The sequence below is a fragment of the Haliotis rufescens genome, unplaced genomic scaffold (genome assembly GCF_023055435.1).
Source record: "Haliotis rufescens isolate VD_foot unplaced genomic scaffold, xgHalRufe1.0.p SCAF_6, whole genome shotgun sequence".
Lineage (NCBI taxonomy): Eukaryota > Metazoa > Mollusca > Gastropoda > Lepetellida > Haliotidae > Haliotis > Haliotis rufescens.
The window spans coordinates 26,914,465-26,926,472 of NW_025964334.1; the positions used below are offsets into that span (position 1 = coordinate 26,914,465).

The following is a 12,008-nucleotide window of genomic DNA, read 5'->3' on the forward strand; positions in this document are numbered from 1 at the left end:
CACGGTGATACATTACAAAAGATACGCATCATGATGATATATTACAAGAGTCACGCCTCACGGTGATACATTTACAAGAGTTACGTCTCAAGGTGATACATTTACAAGAGCTACGTCTCATGGTGATACATTTACAAGAGTAACGCCTCATGATGATACATTTGCAAGAGTTACGCCTCAAGGTGATGCATTACAAGAGTTACGCCTCATGGTGATACATTTATGAGAGTCACGCCTCATGGTGATACATTTACAACAGTTACGCCTCAAGGTGATACATTACAAGAGTTACGTCTCATGGTGATACATTTATGAGAGTCACGCCTCATGGTGATACATTACAAGAGTCACGCCTCACGGTGATACATTACAAGAGTCAGGCCTCATGGTTACACATTACAAGAGTTAAGCCTCATGGTGATACATTACAAGAGTCACGCCTCATGGTGATACATTACAAGAGTTACGCCTCATGGTGATACATTTACAAGAGTTACGCCTCAAGGTGATACATTTACAAGAGTCACGCCTCATGGTGATACATTTACAAGAGTCACGCCTCATAGTGATACATTTACAACAGTTACGCCTCATGGTGATACATTACAAGAGTTACGCCTCATGATGATACATTTACAAGAGTCACGCCTCATGGTGATACATTACAAGAGTTACGCCTCATGGTGATACATTTACAAGAGTTACGCCTCAAGGTGATACATTTACAAGAGTCACGCCTCACGGTGATACATTTACAAGAGTCACGCCTCATAGTGATACATTTACAAGAGTTACGCCTCATGGTGATACATTACAAGAGTTACGCCTCATGATGATACATTTACAAGAGTTACGCCTCATGGTGATACAATACAAGAGTTAAGCCTCATGATGATACATTTACAAGAGTTACGCCTCATGGTGATACATTACAAGAGTTAAGCCTCACGGTGATACATTACAAGAGTTACGCCTCATGGTGATACATTTACAAGAGTCACGCCTCACGGTGATACATTACAAGAGTTACGCCTCACGGTGATACATTTACAACAGTTACGCCTCATGGTGATACATTTACAAGAGTCACGCCTCTTGGTGATACATTACAAAAGATACGCATCATGATGATATATTACAAGAGTCACGCCTCACGGTGATACATTTACAAGAGTTACGTCTCAAGGTGATACATTTACAACAGTTACGCCTCATGGTGATACATTTACAAGAGTTACGCCTCATGGTGATACATTTACAAGAGTCACGCCTCACGGTGATACATTTGCAAGAGTTACGCCTCAAGGTGATACATTACAAGAGTAACGCCTCATGGTGATACATTTACAAGAGTCACGCCTCACGGTGATACATTACAAAAGATACGCATCATGATGATATATTACAAGAGTCACGCCTCACGGTGATACATTTACAAGAGTTACGTCTCAAGGTGATACATTTACAAGAGCTACGTCTCATGGTGATACATTTACAAGAGTAACGCCTCATGATGATACATTTGCAAGAGTTACGCCTCAAGGTGATGCATTACAAGAGTTACGCCTCATGGTGATACATTTATGAGAGTCACGCCTCATGGTGATACATTTACAACAGTTACGCCTCAAGGTGATACATTACAAGAGTTACGTCTCATGGTGATACATTTATGAGAGTCACGCCTCATGGTGATACATTACAAGAGTTACGCCTCACGGTGATACATTACAAGAGTCAGGCCTCATGGTTACACATTACAAGAGTTAAGCCTCATGGTGATACATTACAAGAGTCACGCCTCATGGTGATACATTACAAGAGTTACGCCTCATGGTGATACATTTACAAGAGTTACGCCTCAAGGTGATACATTTACAAGAGTCACGCCTCATGGTGATACATTTACAAGAGTCACGCCTCATAGTGATACATTTACAACAGTTACGCCTCATGGTGATACATTACAAGAGTTACGCCTCATGATGATACATTTACAAGAGTCACGCCTCATGGTGATACATTACAAGAGTTACGCCTCATGGTGATACATTTACAAGAGTTACGCCTCAAGGTGATACATTTACAAGAGTCACGCCTCACGGTGATACATTTACAAGAGTCACGCCTCATAGTGATACATTTACAAGAGTTACGCCTCATGGTGATACATTACAAGAGTTACGCCTCATGATGATACATTTACAAGAGTTACGCCTCATGGTGATACAATACAAGAGTTAAGCCTCATGATGATACATTTACAAGAGTTACGCCTCATGGTGATACATTACAAGAGTTACGCCTCATGATGATACATTTACAAGAGTTACGCCTCATGGTGATACAATACAAGAGTTAAGCCTCATGATGATACATTTACAAGAGTTACGCCTCATGGTGATACATTACAAGAGTTAAGCCTCATGGTGATACATTACAAGAGTTACGCCTCATGGTGATACATTTACAAAAGTTACGCCTCATGGTGATACATTACAAGAGTTACGCCTCATGATGATACATTTACAAGAGATACGCCTCATGGTGATACATTACAAGAGTTAAGCCTCATGATGATACATTTACAAGAGTTACGCCTCATGGTGATACATTACAAGAGTTACGCCTCATGATGATACATTCACAAGAGTCACGCCTCATGGTGATACATTACAAGAGTTACGCCTCATGATGATACATTTACAAGAGTTACGCCTCATGGTGATACAATACAAGAGTTAAGCCTCATGATGATACATTTACAAGAGTTACGCCTCATGGTGATACATTACAAGAGTTAAGCCTCACGGTGATACATTACAAGAGTTACGCCTCACGGTGATACATTTACAAGAGTTACGCCTCATGGTGATACATTACAAGAGTTACGCCTCATGATGATACATTTACAAGAGTTACGCCTCATGGTGATACATTACAAGAGTTACGCCTCATGGTGATACATTTACAAGAGATACGCCTCATGGTGATACATTACAAGAGTTAAGCCTCATGATGATACATTTACAAGAGTTACGCCTCATGGTGATACATTACAAGAGTTACGCCTCATGATGATACATTCACAAGAGTCACGCCTCATAGTGATACATTACAAGAGTTACGCCTCATGATGATACATTTACAAGAGTTACGCCTCATGGTGATACATTACAAGAGTTACGCCTCATGATGATACATTTACAAGAGTCACGCCTCATAGTGATACATTACAAGAGTTACGCCTCATGATGATACATTACAAGAGTCACGCCTCATGGTGATACATTTACAAGAGTCACGCCTCATAGTGATACATTTACAAGAGCCGATAAGCTATGACCCTGTGTGTTACATTTACAAGAGTGGGAAATGTTACAATTTGTGCAATCTTGGGTGCGAGGTTAACTACACGGTTTTGTAAGATTTTCAATATGGTGGCTGTGGGCATGTCTAAAACAAACAAATCACACCATGTCTTAGAGTATTTCATGATTGAAGAGGACATTTAGCGTCACCATGAGAGACGCATGTATATTTCACAAATATACTTACCCACAATGAGCCGTAGCATCTGTATATGCAGCCTCGCCATAAGGAATCATGCAACCAGTGCAGGTAGCCACTGAAACAAGGTTAAACAGTTCCTAGTTTCTGAGAGAGATCGAGCACTGTGAATGACCCAGAAAACATTAATGAGTGAGTGAGTGAGTTGAATCGAGTTTCAGTTATTTCACGACGTAAAAGAGTTAAACGTGATGCTATCGTAGACGTTTAACCTTTTCGATAGACATCTAGTCTCTGAAATGAACATATTTTACCGAAAAAAACAGTTGTTAAATTATAGTTATAACATATAATAAAAGGAGCACAGAGACTTCCTACACTTTCAGATACTGTGGCAATTTAGACTTGCCAAACGTTATAGACTTGCATGGGCTGCATTGGATATATTTGTTTCAGGGTCTGTATGACAGACTAACCTTCAGGTAAAACCTACGACAATGGGTTTAGTGCCGGCAGCGTTGTGTTAAGGCCATAAACAGGGTGAATCTCTTGGATTCGAACCCACGATTAGGAAATCCACATTTCTTCATAGAAGAATGCGACTCTTTAGACGACACCATCTACTGTGCCTACTGAAACAATTATATGATCCAGAAAGAAAACTACCCGCTTAATGAAATGATTATGAATCTTATCAATATTCTTCTGCAGTTTTTCATATTTATGTTTATCTTAATAAACCGTGGTTTGATTCTTCAGAAATAAATGATCTTACTGAACGTGCAAGAGGTTGGAGGTGTTTTTACAGCCGTGACAAGGGTGTTCCTTGGAGTTGTGCCATCACATGCATTGTCCTTTGCCGTCATCAGACAATCCAGCCGCACCTTGCTAGCGCTGCAGAACAGAAGTGTATACCAAACCCTTCAGGTAAGCACAGAGACATGTGTACAATCAGCTAGTACTAATTTATATTGTGTAAGGTGTACGGTACACAACCTTAAATAGTTCAGGTGAAACTGTATACTCAACCTGGAGAATACGCTAAAGTATTTCCAATGTGATTTTCAACCCCTCACTCTCTGAACGAAATTGATGGTTATCCTTCTGGACTTCTTGAATTTCATTCAAATCAACTGGTATATGTTATACCTATTGTCAAGGAACTTGACCTCAGTTAGAACCCATTTTCCATTATTGGCCCAGTAAACTGACCTTTGAATTTCCTCAAAACTATTTCTAAAGGCACGTTTTCAACTTACTAATAACTTCTCATTTTTATCAATTACATACGCCGAGTGCATCTCCATCATCATCAACTTTTATCATCATCATCATCATCAACAACACTATTAAAAGAAAACAACAATTGTTAACACATTTTATCATAACATTCAACATAAACTATTTATTTTTTAATCAAACACGTGTTCTCAATTGAATACAGTTTATTTAAGAAGAAACCTGAAATAAACACAAACAAATAAACAAATGTATTTTGCAAAATATGTCAGATTCGGACTCACGTGCACGTTTCTGGATCATTTGAGCGTGTGTGTTTCAGGTAATTGACTTGACATTGACAAGTTGACGTCAGGGTGGCTGTTAAAAAAACCGTGTGTAATTAATTATTTATTCGAATACACTATACAGTGAAACCTCGAGCTTTAATCTACCCTAACTTATTCCAATCAGTTCTTGCTATCCTGGCACTGGAATTGTTTTTGTTTGTTATTATAAGTTGTAACTTGTATGTATATATTTAAGATTGTGCGTGATTGTATGTTCATGATAAAACACTTATACAAACAGTTATATCATGACATTATTCTATCAGATATAAATGTAACAGCAACGGACACAAGAACCAGTTCATTGTATCAGCAGTATTAATACTTTACAACAACACAATTACGATACTTAGTCAAATATAATTTCTGAACATAAGAACACTAAAACGACACTTTCCGAGTGGTCAAAAACAGCGCACATGGGAATTGACAAGAAATCAAAAGACTTCTGTCTTTTAAAAGGTCGTATTCAAATATTGACAATAAGTGTTCAATGGCGTGTCATTTAAACATCATAGAAAACAAATCCTCTGTCGGGTTATCTTTAGGGTTGTCATTTCTTTAAAATCATATTATACTTCCAAATATTTTCAACGTAAATGGAAACGCTGTCTCTCACCACAGCCGGACGTCGTCCCTCTCTGTGTTTCCATGAGAGCTGCCAGTGTCTGGACAGTTGTAGCTGCCTTGCAGGCTGCTGTAGCAACCTCAGTGTTCAAGCAGTCCAGATGAGCCTTAATTGCGCTGCGTAACACAAACGAGAGTGAGTGAGTATGGTGTTACGCCGCTTTTGGCAATATTTCAGCAATATCACGGGGTGGGGGACACCAGAAATGGGCTTTACACATTGTACCCCTGTCGGGAATTGAACCGGGTCTTGACGTGACGAGCGCACGCTTACCCACTAGGCTACCCAACCGCCACACACACAAATGAGAACATCACGGGAATATTGATAACAAAGGTAAGTGAGGCGTGTATTGGTCCAACGTTGATCTTGTCACACAGTCTCATACTCCAGTCTACTTTGTTGATTTCATGTTTACAAAAGCGTGACGATCATAAAACAAGACATACGTTGTGCCACAATATCACCGAATAAACAACACATCTGTGAGTGTCTGGCTTATACAGACCATATGATTGGGTCAGTCTACTTACGTGCAATGGGCAGTCAGGTCCGTGTTGTCTACCTTGGCATATGTCTCCTGACAGGCGCATACACCCGAGCGTGCAGCTGAAACCAATACAACAGAAGGTTAATCAACTGAAACAAACACAACGGTGTGATTTATTAGATGAACCAATACAATACAGGGATATATTAGCAGGAACCAATACAATAGAAGGGTATATCAGCTGAAATCAGTACAGCAGAAGAATGTTTCCACTGAAACCAATACAACAGGATATCTCAATTGAAAACATTATTAAGTGATATCGTAACTGAAACCAATAAATCAGTATATATCAACTAAAACCAATACATAAGGATATATTAGCTGAAATCAATACAGCAGAAGAATATATCAACTGAAACCAATACAACAGAAGGATATATTAGCTGAAACACATAAACAGGATATATCCACTGAAACCAATACATCAGGACATATCAGCTGAAAACCAATACATCAGGATATATCAACTGAAACCAATACATAGGATATATCAGCTGAAACCAATACCACAGAAGGATATATTAACTGAAACCAATACCACAGAAGGATATATTAACTGAACCCAATACAACAGAATGATATATGAACTGTAACTAATACATCAGGATATATCAGCTGAAACCAATACAACAGAAGGATATATTAACTAAAACCAATACCACAGAAGGATATATAAACTGAACCCAACACTACAGAAGGATATATCAGTTGCAACCAACATAACGATAGAGATCTATCAACAGAGCAGGAAACTTAGAGCTTGACGCTTCTCTCTGACTGACAGGAACGTACCGCAATCAAGTAAAGACCAGTGCCCGAGCAGTGACAGCGCACTACAAACAGGCCACACCAAACTAAATAATCACCATAAAATAGCTAATCTACACACAACAGGAAACTGCCCACATTGCAAACAACAAGAAACACCAGAACAGTACTCATTCACTGCACACACTACCAAACACACCGAGCAACACTACAGACCACCCTAAATCTTAAAACCGGACTTGCACTAGAATCAATCCTAAATCCACAAAATAAATTAGAAAAATTCAAAGCCTTAGGCATATACCTAATTAAAACAGGACTAATTAGTCGTATTTAAACCCCAAATAAAATATTAAAACCAAAACTACCTTTTCTGACAACCACCCAACACACACAGCTCCCTTAGTTCGTCCCCCACCCACTCTTGGCATTCTTTCCAAATCTCAAAATCTCAAAATTACTATTATATAAGCAACCCCTTAAGCCCCCCTCCTGAGTTGCACAAAATCACTTTTCCCCTCTTTGGAAACACATTAAATGGCCTGGCCGGGCCCGTGTGCGACATGCGCTTGCAGTCGGAAAGCGCACGTTAAATCTCCAATATGAGTAAGTAAGTAAGTGACAGCGCCACACACTATCGTGTTAACTTAATTTAATCGGCAACCATCTCAACACATCCATTCATGCCGCTTCACACATTATCGTCACGGACACCAAAAGGTTTGCTTTCAATTTGACATGGTGGAATATCTATACATCTGTGCTTTTAATGTACATCTATGTTGATATGACATCACCATGCTGTGCGCTCGGTTCCCGAGTCAATACAACGCCGTCACATCTACGCGTAACATAGCTCTTTGTTAATGATACAACAGGTTTATCTCTTAATTCAGGGCTCTCAAAGAATCATGATATCGTGGCTTAGACTTAGCTATTATGACGCTTCTGGGTCTCCGACAAACTGTGGGGAATTTAACCAATGTATTTATGTATAGTTGATTCTATAACTATACATCATTCTCAAAGCACGTCTGATTGTGGTCTGTGTTAATGTCAGTATACATACGGCATGCGGCTAAGTCCAAGGCTTGGGCAATGACATGTCGTTTACTTCCGTCGCAGCCTACTGCAAATGACTGGGACATACAATCCACGAAGTCTGTCTTTGCTCTGTAACAAATACACCATACGTGTTCCATGATCAGCTTATCAAAGGGAAGAATAAACCTGTTCAGAACTCACAGAATTAACAGTTGATTGAATAACCAAGCTCTTCAATATGTAACTCAAGAGTTGGACGATTCAGTGGAAACATTATACTATGCATGAGCATCAGGTACTAATGAAATTGTTGGTAAATTGGAAATAACAGAAATAGACATCACTAGCCGATTGTTATTCCGTATTGTAAAATCGTGCATGAGGAAATGTGTTTGTTCCCTAAATATGGTAGTTGCGATACGCGAGGGTAATAATCTCTATATCATATAGCATCATTATTAAACGTATCTATGTGAAGGAAGTAATTAAATTCACTGAAGTTAATTTAGAAACAATGTTGTAATGAAATGCAACAGGTTGCCGTGTTTGTTTTCAGAAACTCAAACACGCCGGGAGTTAAACGTATTATGAACGTTAGACAACAGTTCATAAATCAAGCATCCAGGGCGTCCGTGGATAGAGCTTATATAAAGGAGTATCTGCCCGATGACTACATTTGCATAATTATAGGAGATTATATGTAAACAAAAATAAGATATGATTCTGTTTACCCGCAAATGTTTCCTGAAACCGTGTGGTCTGCTTTGACGTAATCGACCTCACACTGGCACGTGTCGGAAACTGAAACGATGGACATTTGACACTCATGGTCATAAAGCTTTCAAGCATCATAATTGATATATATCTATTTGAACACCATGTACATTTTCACCAATCACTATTATTAAATTATGTACTTGACATATATTAACATTGTCACCAAGCAATATCATTGAATTGGAATGTTGCACGTGGTCAGCATTAGGCCCAGTGTCTCTGCGTTCACTTAGGTTCTATCACCACAAATCTGTTGCAGCGGTTTAGTTAAAGTCCGAGTGTCTGTGCATATACTTAGGTTCTACCTCCACCAATCTGTTACAGTGGTTAAGTTTGAGGCCCAGTGTCTGTGCATATACTTAGGTTCTACCTCCACCAATCTGTTACAGCGGGTATTTTGAGGCCTAGTTTCTGTGCGTTCACTTAGGTTCTACTTCCACCACTCTGTTGCAGCTGTTTAGTTAAAGGCCCAGTGTCTGTGAATATACTTAGGTTCTACCTCCACCAATCTGTTGCAGCGGTTAAGTTTGAGGCCCAGTGTATGTGCGTTCACTTAAGTTCTACTTCCACCTAACTAATGCAGCGGTTAAGTACAGGACCTCTATTCTACACGTTTTCGCGTGCTTCGTTTGGTTGAGAGGCGTCTGTGATTTCTGTCAGCAGTTCTAAAACAATAAGTATCGGACCACACTTACGACAGCTAGCGATGCCTGTCATTGTAGTCTCCGCCATCTCTGCAAGATCTGAAGGCTTTGTAGTAGTATCACACGATACATCGGTCTTCCCTTCCAAGCATTTTACGAGAGTCTTACTTGCGCTACAGCAGAACACAAATGTAAAAAGCCAGATGTTATTTACATAATGAGTTATGGTGTGGTCACACAGAAAAGCATTGTTCCTTTCAAACCCCAATTCAACATATCCTGTAACATAGAAACATATTCGTTCATCCTGTCTGCAACACACAAACTTGGGCATACCTGTACCCTGACAAATAGCAATAGTGTTCTCCTGACACACAGAAAGATACTCCCCACGCTCTCTGCTCAACATTCAACATGGACATGTCCCGACACAAAGAAATATACTCCCCACGCTCTATGCTCAACATTCAACATGGACATGTTCAGACACATTACAATATACTCATCACCCTCTCTGCCCAACATTCAACATAGACATTTGCTTTCATATAGAAAGATACTTCCCACACTCTCTGCTCAACATTCAACACGGACATGTCCTGACACATAGAAAGATACTCCCCACATAATGAGTTATGGTGTGGTCACACAGAAAGCATTGTTCCTTTCAAACCCCAATTCAACATATCCTGTAACATAGAAACATATTCGTTCATCCTGTCTGCAACACACAAACCAGGGCATACCTGTACCCTGACAAATAGCAATAGTGTTCTCCTGACACATAGAAATATACTCCCCGCCCTCTCTGCCTAACATTCAACGTTGACATGTCCTGACACATAGAAAGATACTCCCCGCCCTCTCTGCCTAACATTCAACGTTGACATGTCATGACACATAGAAAGATACTCATCACCCTCTCTGCCCAACATTCAACGTTGACATGTCATGACACATAGAAAGATACTCCCCACCCTCTCTGCCCAACATTCAACGTTGACATGTCCTGACACATAGAAAGATACTCCCCGCCCTCTCTGCCTAATATTCAACGTTGACATGTCTTGACACATAGAAATATACTCCCCGCCCTCTCTGCTCAACATTCAACATGGACATGTCTTGACACATAGAAAGATACTCATCACCCTCTCTGCCCAACATTCAACGTGGACATGTCCTGACACATAGAAAGATACTCATCACCCTCTCTGCCCAACATTCAACGTGGACATGTTCAGACACATTACATTATACTCCCCCCCCCCCCCCCCCTCTGCTCTACACCCAACATGGACATGTTCAGACACATTACAATAGACTCCCCCCCCCTCTGCTCTACACCCAACATGGACATGTTCAGACACATTACAATATACTCCCCACCCTCTCTGCCCAACATTCAACATTGACATGTTCAGACACATTACATTATACTCCCCCCCCCCCCCCCCCCCCCCCCCCCCTCTGCTCTACACCCAACATGGACATGTTCAGACACATTACAATAGACTCCCCGCCCTTCTGCTCTACATCCAACATGGACATGTTCTGACACATTTCAATATACTCCCCGCCCTTCTGCTCTACATCCACTATGGACATGTTCAGACACATTACAATATACTCCCCACCCTCTCTGCCCAACATTCAACGTGGACATGTTCAGACACATTACAATATACTCCCCGCCCTTCTGCTCTACATCCACTATGGACATGTTCAGACACATTACAATATACTCCCCACCCTTTCTGCTCTACATCCAACATGGACATGTTCTGACACATTACAATATACTCCCCACCCTTTCTGCTCTACATCCAACATGGACATGTTCAGACACATTACAATATACTTCCCACCCTCTCTGCCCAACATTCAACGTGGACATGTTCAGACACATTACAATATACTCCCCGCCCTTCTGCTCTACATCCACTATGGACATGTTCAGACACATTACAATATACTCCCCACCCTTTCTGCTCTACATCCAACATGGACATGTTCTGACACATTACAATATACTCCCCACCCTTTCTGCTCTACATCCAACATGGACATGTTCAGACACATTACAATATACTTCCCACCCTCTCTGCCCAACATTCAACATGGACATGTTCTGACACATTACAATATACTCCCCACCCTTTCTGCTCTACATCCAACATGGACATGTTCTGACACATTACAATAGACTCCCCGCCCTTCTGCTTTACATCCACTATGGACATGTTCTGACACATTACAATATACTCCCCGCCCTTCTGCTCTACATCCAACATGGACATGTTCTGACACATAGAAAGATATTTCCCTCCCTCTCTGTCCCACATTTAACATGAACACGTCGCGACACTAGAAATTTACTCACGTGCATTTATCGGCGTCCGACGTTCTGGTTGCCTTGGCATAGTCAATCTCACACTGACACGTGGGTGTTACAGCTGAGAATAAAGGCAATAAACCAATTTCTATCACCAGCTTACTTTCAACAAAATATCTAC

The 12,008-nt window shown here is 40.5% G+C and overlaps 1 protein-coding gene across 11 annotated transcripts in view; it reads right to left on the reverse strand.

Annotated features, from left to right (window-relative positions):
* Positions 1-12,008, reverse strand: part of LOC124118796 (G surface protein, allelic form 156-like) — a 190,918-nt gene that overhangs the window by 124,747 nt on the left and 54,163 nt on the right. For all 11 annotated transcript variants that reach the window (XM_048386100.1, XM_048386092.1, XM_048386094.1 and 8 more), the window contains 9 exons: positions 11,876-11,948; positions 9,544-9,665; positions 8,803-8,872; positions 8,097-8,200; positions 6,240-6,315; positions 5,698-5,822; positions 5,034-5,109; positions 4,286-4,404; positions 3,559-3,628 (listed from right to left, as the gene is read on the reverse strand). In XM_048386100.1, coding sequence (XP_048242057.1) covers positions 3,559-3,628; positions 4,286-4,404; positions 5,034-5,109; positions 5,698-5,822; positions 6,240-6,315; positions 8,097-8,200; positions 8,803-8,872; positions 9,544-9,665; positions 11,876-11,948 — 835 coding nt within the window. The remainder of the gene's footprint in view (positions 1-3,558; positions 3,629-4,285; positions 4,405-5,033; positions 5,110-5,697; positions 5,823-6,239; positions 6,316-8,096; positions 8,201-8,802; positions 8,873-9,543; positions 9,666-11,875; positions 11,949-12,008) is intronic.